Source organism: Vombatus ursinus, unplaced genomic scaffold (genome assembly GCF_900497805.2).
Source record: "Vombatus ursinus unplaced genomic scaffold, bare-nosed wombat genome assembly UNPS02014802.1, whole genome shotgun sequence".
Taxonomy (NCBI): Eukaryota; Metazoa; Chordata; class Mammalia; order Diprotodontia; family Vombatidae; genus Vombatus; species Vombatus ursinus.
The window spans coordinates 29,115,993-29,133,798 of record NW_020954580.1 but is presented as its reverse complement, the minus strand read 5'-3'; the positions used below and the strand labels follow the sequence as shown (position 1 = coordinate 29,133,798).

The following is a 17,806-nucleotide window of genomic DNA, read 5'->3' as shown; positions in this document are numbered from 1 at the left end:
GCCATGGTCACCTTTTCTGAAAAGGAGATTGAAAAAGATCCAACAGATGGATGATTAGGCTATTTATATGCTGTCAAATTTCCATTATCTATAATTTCACAACACTCTAGCTCGCAACCCAGGTGGGACCTCCCCACCTGCCTGCAAGTAAGCTAGACACAGACTATTAAGAGGTGACTGTATTTGCTACATCGTACAAGGGAAAAGATTGCAAGAACTAAGATTATCTAGCTGAAAGGATATTTGACATTTTGAAGGATACTAAAAGCCTGACAAATCCCTGTTAGCATACTCCCAAAATAAGGGTTACTGACTACAAGTAACATTCAATCATTTTTTTAAAAATAACAATAATACTACCATTCACTTATACAGGAGAGGTGATGTGGTGAGAAGTTAAAGAGAACTCACTTCAACCTCAGAAAGACCTCAGTTCAGGTCCTGACTGACACCTATTAGTTGGGTAAACATGAACAAGTCACTTAATCTCTTATTGCCTCTAGGAAATTCTCTAAGAATAAATTATAGATGAGTCAAGGATCTTTATCAGTAAATGGAGTTTCCATGCCAATTAAATCACAGGTCTAAATAAGGGAAAGTTTAAAAAAAAAACAACATTCTCATGACACTTGAGAGTTTATAAAGGGCACTTTTGTCTCTACTGACTCATTTGATGCTTCCATCAATCCTGGGAAGTGGGAAAAATAATCATTATTCTATGATGAGGAAATTAAGACTCAGGGAAGTTCCACAGTAAGTGGCATATATAGAACTTGAGCATGGGTCTTATGACTTGTAGACCAACATGCTTTCTATTCCTTTAGGTTGCCAATTCTCAATCATCTATAACAAATGTTTAATCCGTACATAACATTATAATCACATTATATTATATACACACGTATATATACACACATATGTGTATATACACATACATAGGTATATATATATACATATATATATATATTCCCCCAATTACATTAAAACTATTTTTTTTTAACATTTGGGGTTTTTTTAATAAAATTTTGAGTTCCAAATTCTATCCCTCCCTCCTTCCCTCTCTCCCTACCCTCCCCCCTCCCTAAGATGGTAAGCAATCAGATATAGGTTATTCTTGTGCAATCATGTAAAACATTTTCATGTTAGTCGTTTTATACAAGAAAATTCAAATATAAGAAAAAGAATGAAAGAAAGAAAGATAAAAATAGCATGCTTCAGTCTCTATTCAAACAATATCAGTTCTTTTTCTGGAGGCAGGATAGTATGCTTCATCATTAGTCCTTTGGGCTTGTCTTGGATCATTGTTTTGCCAGAAAGAGCTAAGTCATTCACAGCTCTTCACCTAACAATATAACTGTTACCGCATACAATGTTCTCCCAGTTCTGTTCACTTCATTTGTATCAGTTCATGTAAGTCTTTCCAGGTTTTTCTAAAATCTGCCTGCTCGTCATTTCTTATAGCACAATAACATTCCATTATAATCATATATCACAGTTTATCTATTCCCCAGTTGATGGGCATCCCTTCTATTTCCAATTCTTTGACATCAAAAAAAAAGGGGGCTGCTATAAATATTTTTGTACAAATAGATCCTTTTCCCTCTTTTTTTTCGATGTCTTTATGATATTCACCTAGCTATGGTATTGCTGGATCAAAGGGTATACACAGTTAAATAGTCCTTTGGGAGTAGTTACAAATGTTTAATTCAGAAATAGCCCCTCCCTAGGCCAAACAGGTTGCTGGACTTCTTATTTCACTACTCCCATCTTAGGGATTTCAAACTGGTTTTAAACACTGGCCTAGGGAAATTTTAAGTACATACATGCACATATGTGTGTATATATGTATATATGTGTGTAAATATATGCACATATGAAAAGAAATAGATATGCGTAGTCATATCTTGACTTGCAGCTATATCTAAAACACATGTGTGCATGTCAGCATCTATGTGGGTAGGCACTTATGTATCTACATGTTTGTGGATACACATACATGTACATATGTGTATACCTTTGAATATTCACAATACACTTAAGGTTAAAAAAAAATCATACTTACTAGTTTCAATAATCTGTACTGCTTCTTCCCCTTTAGAAGGGATATTAAGACAGTATTATTATTTTGTGCAGCAGTATCTCCTCAGTAAAATTCACTGCTACATAAAGCTATCCTGAAAAAGATCACATTTGGACTTGAAAAGGGCTGGGATGATTTAGGGACTAAATATAATCTTCAGAAGTACCAAGACTGGGTTTACATCTGTTGCCTGCCATGCCTCTCCATCTTCATGTCATTGCTCAGCATCCTAAAACCAAGTAACTCTCCACTGTGAGATTTAAGGTCTGTCTCCAATCAAGGCAGGACTCTAAGCTTGACAGCCCATAAGCCTGGCCTGCTCCCAGCCTCCCACTGAAACTGTCACTGCCATCCACTTTTCCGTTGTTTTTAAAGGAAACGGCCACACCGCAGAAGCGCATTCCAGAGGTCTTTTCATAAAAACCATCCTGTGTGCTCCATCTGCATGTGCAATCTGCTTGTGTATTTTCAGCCAGCTTGCATGGGCAGATTAATGTGTACAATTAGAAAGCAACCTCACAGGCATTCAATAAACTGCCTCTGTTATTACACTCAGGAGAGTCCCTTTGGATGTCAATAAAAGCCTAGTTTTCTGCCTGTTAGCTAAATAATTGACAACACTAAAAATAATCAGAAGCAAATGAACAAAGTCAGGAACATGGTTTCAAGAGTGCATAGACAAGGACTCACAGTTGTGGCCCCATTCAGTAACCATGAGTATTTTCTTAAGCTGATGCAGAGTTAGGGATCCCTTTCCCTAAAGAAAAGGCAATGTGTTATTGACTTGCCATGAAACCACACATTATGGCATGCTGAGTACTGGCACTGCCAAGACAGAAGTCATCAACTAGTCTTAAAAAAAATTGGTTTGCATTTGTTTTGCTTTTTTTCATGTGACAGCTTCAGAGAAATCTACTTGAGCTAAGGGCAATCAGATTCATAGCTTCTAATATGTTTCTGGTGGAAGGGACCTTTAGATACCATTTAATCCAACACCCTCATTTTACAGGTGAGGCTAAAGTCCAGAGTAGCTGTCATTCACCTGATAATAGAATTATGACCAGGACCATCTCTAGGTTTGTGCAAAGTTGTCCATTCCTGTTGACATAGTGCTGAGGGAGTTTGGTCTTTTGCAATAAGGTTGTCTCCCTATTAGCTAAAAGGGGAACTCTTTCCTTTTTCAGGTGTATATCATGTCAGGAATATTTCAAGTCACTTCACCTAAGGAGTGATTTCCCAGCTGCCAAGTGGCCATGAAGACATGACAGATAAACCACATGTTCCACCTAGACCCGCATAAGTATGAAGCTACCTCTTGTGTCTGTTCCTTTCTGATCTTAGGCAAACAAGCATCTCTCCCAAGAAGGGCAGACCCAGACTTAATGGCAACTTTGTTTGAAAGGTCTAAAAGTCCTAGGTCCTTCTGATCAGAGCTGATTGGTGATCCAGAGAGGATTCCTTAGCAACTACTCTAGAGCTCTTGGAGAATATGGATGTCAACAAGAGATCTGGTCCAAATCTGACCCTTTTACCAGAAGACATGGACTGTGGATAGTTTGGACGGTGCAAGGTTGAAATGAAATGTGGAATGCCGATTCAATAGTCTCACAAACTACTATGTGTTCTCATGAGGTTTAAGTCTCAGCCTCCTGAAAGAGTATAACAGTACTTATAAGTTGTTATTGAATCCTGTTTCAAGTTGTTTTGTCAATGCACACTGTGAGTATTTTGGGTTCTTTAGCATTTCTTTTGTGTGTAGGAAAGATGATAGTTGTCCTATACCTAATGGTTATGTTGAGTGCATTTTTTACTCTCCATGCCCTTAGGGAGAACCAACCACGAGCCAAAACCTAAGTGTTTACATAATTTTCCTCAAGGTACTCAGATATGGGGGAGAGAGGCAGATGTAACAAGTCAAAGAAGATGAAAAAAGGAAGTCTAGAACCCTCTTATTAGAGATCAAACTCTCCAAGGACTGTACTCTGTCTAGAACACGTGCATGGGTCCAGAGCCAAGCAAAGAGCATTTGAAAGGGGTCCCTTGGGAGATGGAGTGGGCACAGTACCCTACTCATTATTTTACATATTACATATTTACATATTTTTCCATATTTATTTTATATATTTTACATATTATCTCTATTTAGCCTTACAATGTCTTGTGAGATAGGTACATGATGAAGTCATTAATATCCCCATTTTAAAGATGGGAAACCTGAGGCTCAGAAAAATTTAGTGACTTACTCATCATACTAGCTAGTATATGTCTAAGGTAGGATTCAAACCCAGATTTTCATGTCTTTTCCCTACCATGCTGCCACGTATGTCCTCAAAGGACCTACTTAATCAAGCTCCTCCCTAAAGCTCATCTCACCTCTTCCTGAAGACCTCCAATAACGAAGAAGTCACTACCTACGCAGGTAACCCATTTCATTTTCAAATAGTTCTAATTTTTAGGAAGTTTTTCCTCATATGGAGTAAAAATCTGTCTCCCTAAGTTCTTAGTCTGGTGAATACTTGATACCATTAAAAACCTGTTTGCCCCCCAAAAAATATCCTATCTTAAAACTCATTCTAGGAAAAATATGATTAGTGAATTCAAAGAGCGATCTTTTCTAAGAAACAGCTTTCATATTTATGACTATGGAAAGCAAGTGAGACATATTCTAAAAGGTTGAGCCACTTCAAAATAAATAGATTCTAAATAAAGTCAGTGAAGTCTTCAGCTATTAAAGATATATATATATATATATATATATATACACACACATCTTTAAAAATACATATATAAAGATAAATATGTATATATAATGTATCTTTAATAGTTGAACACTGCATTGTATGTGTGTATATATATATATACACACATATATATAGCTTTAATAACTGAACACTGCAGATGTATGTGTATATATGTATGTGTGCATGTATATACATACACATATGCATGTAAATGTGTATATATTTTTCCTGGTTAGCTCATTGGAAAAGCTTAAAATTGGGAGGAACACATATATATGTGCACACACATTTCTCAAAATTTATATTTATATGTATATATGTATATATATTATATATACATAGACATAAGCACATAAGCATGTCATATACATTGTATATGCATATGTATGTGCCCTCAATTCAACTTTAGAAATAGTGATGTGAAAATAATACAAGATGTAATAAGGGTATATTCAAGCAAGTGAGAGAGAGGAAGGACTGGCTTCTTTGCTGCCCTGGATCAAAGCTCCAGTGATCCTACCCTGGTTATGGCCATGCCAAAGTTCCACTTAAAACAAATGTATGACAGTCTTCAGCCCAAAGTACCAGGTCCCACTTTGGGAAGACTATTCCAAGTCCCTCACCATCTGGGAAATATAAAGAGGAAATGACCAACTCTCCACAAACCAATGTATTCTCAGTACCTAGAACACAGTAGACATTTGATAAATGCTTGTTGATTGACTGAAAAAGCAATTTCATTTTCTTATGAACTCTTACAAATACTCAACTTTAACTTACCAGGGAGGTTGATCATTAAATGCTTCTCTTCTTTGCCTCTCTTGAAGCCTTCTTTTTTCCTCCAATTTATTGCTCTGAAGTTTCAAATATATCCAAAATCAATCTACTAGGTATACTTTAAACAAAAAAAGAATGATTGCTCAATTATCTAAGACACAGCATATAGATGGACCTTTGGCACCTAATTTAGTTCATATAGAATACCTCAGAACCTGCCCTAGTATGGAATACTGCTCAGAGATGAGTAAAACTACTGTACTCATGTCTGGCATGCCAGGCCAGATATCCTATAGTCACTTTGCAGCTTCACTTTCTTGGCTTGCTTTGGGCAAATCACAGACTCCATCAGCATTTCAGTTGTTCCAACTTTAAGGTGGAAATGCTAATACTACTCTTTTCTACTAACCAAGTATTTCTAAATATGGAAATATAAGGTTTCTTTTTAGGCAAGTCAAATAACTTATAGCAAAAGTACTAGGAAATCTTCCATATAAAATCAAAATAGTTTAACCTAACAGGGCAAGTTAAATGGATGAATAATGCTTTTTTTATCCAGCTTATGATGTGTAACTGAATAATCAGCCGTAGGGCTTGTTCATTAATACACACACACACACACACATATATATGATAGATCCTACAAATGAACATTAAGCTGGATCCAGAATTGAAAGAGGAGAACAGGCTATACCACCTTTGGAAATTTTTGCTCTGTGTGTGTTTTTTTAAAATGTCCCCAAAATTCTTCTAGAAAAAAAGGCTTTTAATGACAATATTGGGTGATTTTAGAAAGCCATAAAATACTACATCAATCTCTGAAGAATTAAGGGGGGGGATCATCTAAAGAGTAAAAGAGATAATGTGATGATTGCTGGCAGGCTAAAACATTTTACAAACAAGGAACTGTTCAGATGAAGTTAAATAAAAGACAATAGATGGTTGGAAAAGGAAGATCAGCCTCCCACATAGCAAGAACAAAGAGTGACTGATGGACATGCTGTAAGTTCTATTTATGGCTACTAAATGTCAAAAAAAAGGAAAAGGAACTGCCACCAGCAAGCAGCCCCTCTCCCCTTGCCTCCCGCAGCACAGTCGACCAAATCCTCATGACGGATTTGTGAGAGAACATGAACACCGGATGGGCAATGACATATGGGGTAGAATTGAGGGGAGGAACTCACGCGACGGAGATTACATATTCACGGGCATTTTAGGAAATGCTACCTTGTTTTTCTCTCCTCATTGGCCCTTTCACTTCATGTGGGTGATAAACCAAGAGGAAATCACATCAAGAAAGAAGGGATGACTTCTAAAACACAAGCCTGAAGAACCTTAAACTAAATAATATCAAGGAGGGAGAAGACTGCTTATGTAGTATCCACAAAGTCCAATACCATAAAGAATGGATACAATGAAGGGAGAAGAGCAGTTGACATATAGAAATCCATAGTAGACAAAATCCAAAGAGAAGCCAGTAGTAAAAAGCTATGGCATCAAATGTCTATATACAAATGCCCCAAGTTTAGGTAACAAACAAGACACACTAGAGATATGAGGAGGCAAATTTGATCTCATAAATATGAGATGTGAGGAGGAAAATTTGATCTTATAGGTAAGGATGAAACCCACATCTGTACCATGTCCCTGGATGTGTATACCTTAATCAAAATAAATAGGATAAAGAAAAGATAGGAGAAGGTGAGACAGCATTGTATATTAATAAAATATACTCAAGGGAAGAAGAAATAAAGCACTCAGTCAGTTAAAAAGTACTTATTAAATACCTACTGTGTGCCAGGCACTGTGCTAAGCACAAAGTGTGGGAGAACAGCAGAATATTTTGTGAAGAAACACAAGTGATTGAGTCAGTAGGTATCTGGATGAAACGATGAGCTAAGGAGCTTTGGAAATAGATCATAAGCCTGGCAGAGGAATGAGGGAGCTTCAATTGTCTAGATATCTACTAGAAAAGCAAAACACCTAACAACTTCCCGACTTGCCTTAGCAATAATTTCATCCTTCATAGGGAAAGGAAACAAGGAAGGGAAATTCTAACATGGAGTCGATTCCTACTAACAAGGAGGAACTGGTTCCTGAGATGGAGATAAGTACCCTGGAAGAAGTGACCAATCCCTCCTAGAGTTTCTGATAGAGAAGGGGAAATGCAAATATAGTTTTAACATGTGCTCTGGATTCTGGGAACGTGGATTTTAGAAAGGGTTCAGAATAAAGGTAGGTATGACTCCAACTGGAGTGGGGAATGGGCTTAGAATATGTCTGAAGAGACCAGTGTGGATTCACAGGAAACTCAACAACAAATTGAGACTTTAGAGAAGAAGTAAATGAAAAGAGAGGATAGCCGCAAACTCAAGGCACAGTCTTGCCCAAATAGTGTTGGGAGGGCTAAAATTCAGAATTAGCTGAGGCTGGCAAGGAAAGGTGATGACAACAAAGAGGGTTTTTTGGTCTAGTTTTTACTTTTATTGGGAGAAAGAGGAGCATCAATGAAGGGACAACACCTTTGCTTAAAATGGATAGGGCAACTGACAGAGAGAAAGCAGAGCTGCTTAATTCTGATTTTACTTCTGTCTTCTATGCCAAGGAAAATGACCTTTGCATGAAAGAAGAACAAAAAAAGTCACTAAGAGATCTATATCCAAGTGAAGGGACGGTAAAAGAGGTACATAGTGGCCCACGAGCAATAACAAGTACCTCCTGTGCACCAGGCACCACGGTAGGTGCTGGGGACACAGAATGAAACAATCTCTGCTCACAAAAAGTTTGCATTCTAATGGGAAAGACAACAAGTAGATAGATAAGTATAAATGGAATAAATATAAGGAAAGTAAAGAAAAGGTAGTCAAATATTAGGTAGTTTGGGAGGGAGGTATGAGAATTAGGAGACTGGAGGGGACAGAAGAAACCAAAGTTTTCATGGAGAAGAAGATGGAGCTTATGCTGTAATGTAATAGTTAACTCATGTCAATAAACATTTATTAAGTGCCTACTATGTGCCAGACACTGTTCTAAGCACTAAAAACACACATACACACACACAAAGGCAAAACCAGTTTCTGCTCTTAAGGAGTTCAACAGTCCAATGAGAAAGAAGGTATGCACACAACTATGTACATCCAAGATATATACTGTAAACTGGAGGGAATCTCAAAAAGAAGGCACTAGCATTAAAAGAAAATAAATATAAAATAAATATATATTTAAAATAAGTACAAAATTAAAACAAAATAAAAATAAACAAAATAAAATTTTAAAAAGGGAAATGTTTCTTGAAGGAAAGCAGGGAAGTCAGGAGATGAGATGAGAAGATAAAACACTCCAGGCATCAGGGACACCCAGTGAAAATGTTCAGTCAGGAAACAGAGTATCATGTACGAGGAACAGCAAGGAGGTTAACATTACTGGATTGTAGAATGAATGAAAGGAAATTAGGATGTAAGAAGACTAGAAAGGTAAGAAGGAGTCAGGATATGAAAGGCTTTAAAAGTCAATGAATTGGTTGATCTTGAAGGCAATAGGGTGCCACTGAAATTTATTGAACAGGTGAGTGACATGATCAGACCTGCACTTAGAGAAAGATCACTCTGATAGCGAAATGGTGCAAACACTGAAGTAGGGAGAGACTATAGACAGGGAAAGCAACCAGAAGTCTCACAGTCCAGGCATGAGGTGGTGAGGAGCTACACCAGGGTGGTGGGAGTGTCCGAGGAGAGAAGGGGGCATATAGAAGATAGACAGGGGAAACTGGGCTTGGACTGTGCTAACACACTGATCAATGACTCTCATAAAGCGTAGATGGCATGCTCATCAAAGTTTGGAGTGATGAATGACACAGTAGACAAATAGGCAGCTAGATGGCTCAGTGGATAGTGCACTGGGCCTGAAGTTAGGAAGGTCTGAATTCAAATCCAGCCTCAGACACTTAGTAGCTGTGTGACCCTGGGCAAGTCATTTAACCCCATTTGCCTCAGTTTCCTCATCTGTAAAATGAGAAGGAAATGGTGAACCACTCGACCATCTTTGCCAAGAAAACCCCAAATAGGGTCATCAAGAGTCAAACATGACTGAACAACAGTTATCAGTGGGCGTAGAAGAGCGAGTGCTGATAAAACCATAGCCATGGGTAGAATTTACAAAGACATTAAATTAGGCTCCATGTCAGGATAAATTTCCTAACATAAGGCTATCCAGAAATGGAATCGGTTGTCTGGAAAAATGTGTGTGTAGGCGGGGGGGGGGCGGTTTCTTTGGAGATCTCAAAGCAATGGCTAGATGACTTTTTTGGGGGGGATTATAGTGAGGATAATTTTCATGCCTACATAGAGGTTAAAGTCTCCTTTAACTCAAATTCTATAATTCTTCAAAAAAGTCTATTCATAAACCTACTTGAAATCTCCAAGGGGCAATAGGCATTCAAATACAACAGGACTTCATTAAAATACTAGTGCCAGGGAAGAGCACCAGCTGCCCACGTTACAGGCTTTCCATGATGCAACAAGGTATTTGTCTGTATCCCTTGCTATTAGCATCAGCAAGGATCCCACTGCATTTCCATATCTGTGGCTATTCAGAGTCTTAATGTCTCGTTTATCACTTTTTTTTTTTTTTTACAAAGGGGATAAAATTTGACCCAGTGTTTCACTGATGTGGAACATACCAGAACTTTACTCATGAAACTGGAAGTTTTTATTCCATTTCAGGTGTGAGGATATTATATTATAAAAATTTAGCAGAGTCCAGTTGGAGTGTATAGCTCCAATCAAAATGTTAAAAGCTTGTTTGCATCCAAATGCATTTCTTTTTTTAATTGAATTTAGAAGAAAGTCTTGAGGTTTAAAACGAATTTCTGAAAATGGGCCTCATTATTCCGAAACAGAGAACAGTATTAAGGTTATTTGCATCTGCTAATATTGTACAGTGCCTTTTTGCCTTCTCCTTTCAATCTGAAGCTTTAATATCTTAGTCAAATTTTCTCTGCTTTAGAGAGCACCACATGTAGGAAATGTTAACTCACCATTATTACACTATGGATAATCATCTGTTTTTAACGACAGAGCAGACACATTATCCCAAAATTGATCACAGGGGCTTTGTTCTTTTATAGCCCTAATCTGAGGTTTTGGAATGGCAGGGACAGTATTCTCTCAGTTCCCCCTTGGGGCTTGTCATCAGGAAAACTAATGGTTAGAGCTGTCCAAAAGTAGAATGAACTGTTGGTGGTAGGTGATCTCTCTTCCTTGGAGGTCTCCAAGAAGAGGCTGGATGATCGATGTGGAGGTATATTAGAGAAGAGATTTATGCTCTGGGTCAGATTGGCATAAGTGGTTTCTGAGGTTACTTGGGATTCTGAGTTAGGATTACACTTCTCTATTGTTGTTGTTGAGTTGTTTCATTCATGTCTGACTCTTTCTGACCCCATTTGGGGTTTTCATGACAAAGATACTGGAGTGGTTTGCCTTTTCCTTCTGCAGTTCATTTTACAGATGAGAAAACTGAGGCAAACAGGGTGAAACAACTTGCTTAAAGACACACAACTAGTGTCTGAAGCTGGATTTGAACTCAGGTCTTCCTGATTCCAGACTTGGTGCTCTATCCACTATACCACTGGGCTGTCCCCTACAAATTTGATTCAAACTGTCTTCTGCTCTAAGATTATGTTCTTTGGCTAAAGCTCTCCAAGGCATAATCCAGTCTCCTCCTAGGCTCCACAATAAATATGTGGGATCACTATATTTTCCCCTCTTCAACCTGCATCTGTATAGACAAGGGGAATTACATTAAGTCCAGGGGAATCTAGCCACCTCCACAGTTTCCTGATAATTAAACGTACACCAGAAATCAATTTCTCAGCTTTCTGCATCAAGTATCAGAGGATAACTAATAACATTGGGCTGGTGACCTCTGGTGACAGTCTTCTGACATAGGAAACTAGAAGAGAGGATGTGATTAAGGAAATCTGAGTTCACTGAAGAAGAGAAATGATATCCTTTGCCCTGCTCTGCAGAGGCAGTCACGGATGGCAGACCAGGGCCTGAACTGTTGGGATTTTATTTGGTTCCTGGCCAAACAGAAGGATGGTCAACTCCTCTCTGGGTTAGCAGATTCTGCACACTGGCATCGGTGCATATCTACGTCCATCTTGCATTTAAAGGGATGAGTGCTCCATAAGCACAGCCATTAAGACCTGATGCAGACATATTCAAACTGGCAAAACAAAGCCCCTCGTTTACAGGAGCCATTTTCACACTTGGCATATCAGTTGTTCTCCAATCTGTTACAGCTAAAGATTGTATTTACCCACGTATTTACCCATTTCCATTGTGTATGACTTTTTTTTTTTTAGAAGCCAAAGAAAAATGGATATAGAACAGTCCCAATGACCCCTAGAGTCAAAGTATATGTATGTAATAATAATAATATATCATATATCATATGATAATATAACATTATATACATATATGTACATATATATGCACACACATATAAAATATATGTGTGTATATATATGTATACATATGTGTATATATATACATACACACATATATATAAAACCAAGAGATAGATAGATAATCTGGTTTTAAACTCATCTGCCAGGGAAGAAGAACTACAGTTTTCCCTTTGAGTGAAGGGAAGCCTGATGCCAGGATATCCAACCCCATTCCTAACCAGCCTGTACCAATGGTCACTCTCAAAACTGAAGGTAGAAAGTAATTGATAAGCATGTACTAACAGCCCACTACTATATGCTGAGGACTGTGGTATATGAAGGGGGTGGGGAAGGAAAGAAAAGCCCCTTCCCATCTTGCATTTACTACAAATGTTAAATGTTACACACAAAATATTAAACATAAAATATAAAACAGATTCAGAGACTCATACTGCTATATGACATGGTCCTTGAAGAAACTGTCTAAGAGTCGACAACAGTGTGGTTTATTATAGATGTTCGATGCTAATTAAATTGACTCTACAGGAAAAGAGATGGTGACTTTAGCTGGTCTTTAGCTGACCACACATTACATGAAGCTCAGGTGAGGGTCTTGCTGGCTTCGTTTGACAAAACTAACAGGCTGTGTCCAAAAGGACATCTACCAGGTCAAGTGTTCCTGAGGGCACTGAGCCTATCTGCCAATAATATGAGAGCTAGGAAGGCATGCCCTCCTCCTCATAAAGGAAAAAGAGAACAACAAATAAACAAAGAAAGAATTTTAGAAGCTCTCACTAAAATCGTCTAACTGAATACACAGTACCCAACATCAAATGGAAATTGACTCATTGAAACTAAAAATATTGAAAAGAAAGCACAAATGTCTTGTGGATATTTTATAGGTACCATAAGCAATTAGTCTAGCTTTGGCTAATTTATATTTTCCTATAAAAAACATATCTGTTGCTTGGTAGCCAGGGCTAGATTCTGGCCAAAAATAAATTACTTAAAATGAAAAAAGGGAGGGAGGAGGAAAAGAAAGTCATCCTCAGAGAGTAAAATCCTGTTTTTTTCTCAACTTAAATCTCCAGCAGGTGCTATACACAGCTGGTCTGGCAGTCAGGGACAGCAGAACAGGAACAGAAAGCCAAATTGGAATGTATGTCCTATGGCTTGGGGAGAGGACATGCTTTGGACCTATGCTTCTACCATCACCATGACAGGGTCTTCCAAGATCCTTTCCCTAACCTTACAGAGCCAGTCAGCATAATATATGCTAAAGATTAACGACTAACAGTGTTGTTGTAGCAAATAGTTGGAAACAAAGTAGGTGCCCATCAACCAAAGAAACTGCGGAACAGATTGTGGCATGTGAATGTAACATAATATTTTTGCACTATAAAAATAATGATGACTATGAAGAAATCAGAGAAACTTGGGAAGATTCATGAACTTAGAAAGTAAAACGAGTAGAACCAATAGAATAATGAGTACAATAAAGAAAAAAAAAAACCCTTTGAAAGGCTTCAGAATTTTCATTGATACAGTGACCAATCATGACTTCAGAAGATTGAGACTAGAGATGCAGAATAAGACATGATATGACCTCAGAAGTAGCCAACACGTTAATTTAACTTGTTTGAGTATAATGAATTGTTATTAGGGAAGAGGAGTTATTGGAAGACGATAGAGAGGCAAAAAAGCGTCAACATAACAAAAAAAAAGTCACATACCAGAAAACAAAAACAAAAACAAAAACAAAATCAAAAACAAATTCAGAAAGGCACCCAGGCAGGGCAATTGTTACACATTAACAAACAGTATTTTCCAATAGGAAGTGCTGTTCACTACTGCCAAAAACTGAAGAGAGTACTGAGAAAAGTGCACTGAACTAATTAAGCAGTCATTGATCATAAAACAATTTAAACATAGAAACAATTTACATAGAGTGGTGGGAGCAAGAAGCTTGACTTCAACAATGAGCTTTTATTAAGTGCTAGCCACGGATGTGTCAGGCACTATGCTAAGCACTAGGGATAAAAAGAAAGACAGAAGGATGGTTCTTGCTTTCAACAGGCTCACATACAAATACATGTGTAAATAACTTGGCACCTACAAGACAGATGCAGTATAAGTAGGAGATAATCTCAGAGGGGACAGCACTAGCAGCTGGAGGGACTGGGAAAGGTGTCTTGCAGAAGGTAGAATTTGGACTGAATCAAGAAGGAGATATGCCATTCCAAGAAGTAGAAGTGAGGAGGAAAAATATTTGAAGGATAGAGGGAAGCCAATTCAAAAGCACCAGGTCAAGAGATGGAGTGTTATGTAGGAAGAACACTGAATTAGAGAGTATATGGAGGGAGAAAAAAGTGTAAGAAAACTGGAAGAGGTAGGAAGGGGTCCGATTGTGAAGGGATTTCAAAGGCAAACACAGAGGATTTTCTATTTGATTCTGTAGGTAACAGGAAGCCCCTGGAATGTGTTAAGTGGGAGGGGTGACATTCAGATCCGTACCTTAAGAAAATCATTTGGCACCTGAGTGAAAGATGGATTGAAGTAGAGAGACTTGAGGAAGGAAGACCAAGCAGAAGGTGCTTCTGATAATCCAAGCGGGAAACAGTGAAGACCTGCCCCTATCACCATTCGTCTGAAAACTACAATGTTTAGATTAATGTCTTCTGGTCATAGGATCACTGATTTAAAACCAACAGGGACCTCCTCATTTTATAGGTGAGAAAGTTGAAGGGCAAGAAGGTTCAGGGACTTGCCCACATTCATATCAGCAATAAGCTTCAGAGACCTGGGAAAGACACTGGTTTAACAAGGCCATGGTCTCCCTGCATCCAGGTTTATCTCCAGTCATCCTAATCTATGTCTTGCCACTGGACCCAGGTGGCTCTGGAGGAGAAAATGAAGCTGGTGACTTTGCACAGCCCTCCCTCACTTGAATCCAATTTGTTTGCAAGTCATGGCATCATCTTCCTGTTGTCATGGTCCTCTTCAAGAGCCAAGGATAAACAACAACAGCAAAAACAAGAAGCTTCAGATGAGGGCTTTAAATTCAGGTCATCTAAGCCCTGAGCCTTACTCTTACCATTGTACCACACTGCCCTGCTTCAGCATCAAAACTTCATCTCACCTTTTCTCTCTGAATCGCCTTTATTGCTTGGAGTTTAGCTTCTTCTACTTCCTTCTGCATCCTTATACATTCTTCCCTTTTTAGCTACATCATTTTGAGAAGACACAGTTTTGAAAAAAAAAAGTTAGCATTTTTTTAGTCAATCTCAAATGCAGAATTATGATGAAAGCCAAATTATAATATTGTTTGTACTAAACCTCAACATGATCAGAGATTCTTATTTCAAGTTCCATAGAAAGCAAAGAACAGCTGGGACATCTTCCTCAAACACTGACCATTTTACAGAAACTATTTCCTATTTCATTAAAGTAGTCTAGGATGAAATAGGCTTAGCTGGGCCTCTGGACCAGAGGCATTTGAAAGTAGCAACAGAACTGCTTTTTAAGGGACTGGCCAAGACAATATTCCCAGAATGTAACATCCCATAGACTTCTATTCAAATTGAATAGGGATATTTGCTGACATTTCATTTTTTAATTCTCTCACTTTGATTTGCAACTAATTTGAAAACTTCATAACACTGATCAAGTAATTGTGTGATTTTTTTCATCATTCATTAAAAGCACTGATATTCAAAAGCAAAAAAAAAATATCCTTGATAAAATTAACTAGATAGGATGGATTCTTTCTGACCTTTTGCTGGTATTTAGACTGTAAGAGTTGACATTGTTGTTTCTTCCTAGCTTCAGCCTCTGATTGGTTTCCACCTTATAAAAAATGAGAGTTAGAGACAAGGAAGCAATAAATAAAACTTGAATATTTAACTGAAATGTCAGCCATCAAAGAGGCATTAAGGCATAGTCTGCAACAGGGATTTACTTATTAATGGTTTAATGCTCATGGACATTAAAATAAAACTGAATTCTTTAATAAGACATTACAGAATAAGGGTTTCTATGTGTTTTAAAAGATTCCTGACTAAGCTATTCTACTTACAAAGATTTCTAACATTTTGCTCTAATTTTAATTATTCAAATTTTCTAGCTTCTATCCACTGTCAAATAATATTTGAGTGCCCATACTCAATAATAAATAAATTCAGTTCTTCTCTTCCAGAAGCTTAAATTCTAAAACACTTCTCCCTCTTAGACTTTCTGCTACCTACAAATCTCTGTTGGGGAGTACCTATTCACTTTCTTCTCTCTTGTGTATCCTATTGTCCTGTATTGAAATAGGAAACTCTCAAATCCCAAGGTTTAATCCATATTATGTGGATATAAATAAATTCAAAGGAAATCTTCCAGCAAGATTTATTCCTTAGAAACCCACACAATTTGTTGTTATTTCTCGCATTATTCAAGAAACATGGAAGTCATATCATTTACTAGTTGTCAGCCGAACACAAAATTAATTTAATACCAAAAATTCTGACTGCACAATAATTGTCTAAGAACTGGCGATTAGAGATTTTCTCAATGTTTATTCAATCTTGGTATGCATATTATGTTGTTATTGTTCAGTCGTTTCAGTCATGTCACCACAACTCATCATGACCCCATTTGGGGTTTTCTTGGCAAAGGTACTAGAGTGGTTTGCCATTTCCTTCTCTAGCTCATCTTACAGATACAGAACTAAGGAAAACAGGGTTAAGTAACTTGCCCAGGGTCACATAGCTTCTAAGTGTCTGGGACCAGATTTGAACCTAGAAGATGAGTTTTTCTGACTTCAGGCTTAGCACTAAAAGATTTCTGAAAGAAATTTCAGTTCTCTGAAAGATTCACTTTCACAAAAAAAATATTAAAATAATTAGTATTCTGAGTAGCTCTTATAACTGAACCACTAAAGATATCACTTGTTGTTCTTCCTCTGCTTTTCGGGGGGAGATAGAAGGGGAGGGGAGGTAGGAGAAGAGATGATAAGGGAGAAGCAGTAACTTTGAAGATTTTGATCTAAAGTTGCAACCATTTTATGGAAAGAAAAAAAAAACTATTCTAACACAGCGGTAGAGGTGGATGAGGGGAGAGATAGGTACAGATCCAGTAGTAGTGAGTTTTTTTCCCCCAAAATTTTCCCAAAGTCTAATTTTACATATTATAATAATTTTTTTTCCTTATGCTTGGTCTAAACACTTTGACAGTGGAGTGGAAAGTTCTCCTATTTATCGACTTTTTCATTAGCCTTCTTATGCAGTCTTCACATTACTTCTACTTACAAACTATTTTTTTTTTCCAAATTAGGTCTATCTTCCATCACACCTCCTAGGGGGCAGGGTAGAGAGAAGAGGATATTTTCCCCCAAAATTGCCACTCTTAATTGGAAGTATATTTCCTCTAGATTCCTCTGTATTAACTAAGTCTAAGACAACAGTGTGTGTCCCTTCCTTTATGTTCCCACACCAGATGGGAAGGAAAGACGATTGAAAAGATTCCCATTAAGTGGCCTCCCTTCTGAATGATTCAAGCCCTCAGAAGAGCTAGGATAAGGTAATTCATCACCCTGGCAGCATCCCCTCTTGAGGATCAAAAGGTCTCTCTCCTTAGAAATGAAAACATAGATGACATTTCTCTTCACATATACCACTGTGTCCCTGGCTCACCTTCACCTCATATTCAGAATCTCCTCTGCCTTCATTTCCACACAGATTAGTATTTCCCCTCCTGTGATTAAAATGCTCAAAGAGC

The 17,806-nt window shown here is 37.8% G+C and overlaps 1 protein-coding gene across 1 annotated transcript in view; it reads right to left on the bottom strand.

Moving 5' to 3' along the window:
* EPSTI1 (epithelial stromal interaction 1) overlaps positions 1-17,806 on the bottom strand; it is a 107,918-nt gene that overhangs the window by 54,649 nt on the left and 35,463 nt on the right. Inside the window, exons 4-6 of the mRNA XM_027873865.1 lie at positions 15,819-15,892; positions 15,186-15,269; positions 5,602-5,675 (exon numbers count right to left, since the gene is read on the bottom strand). Coding sequence (XP_027729666.1) covers positions 5,602-5,675; positions 15,186-15,269; positions 15,819-15,892 — 232 coding nt within the window. The remainder of the gene's footprint in view (positions 1-5,601; positions 5,676-15,185; positions 15,270-15,818; positions 15,893-17,806) is intronic.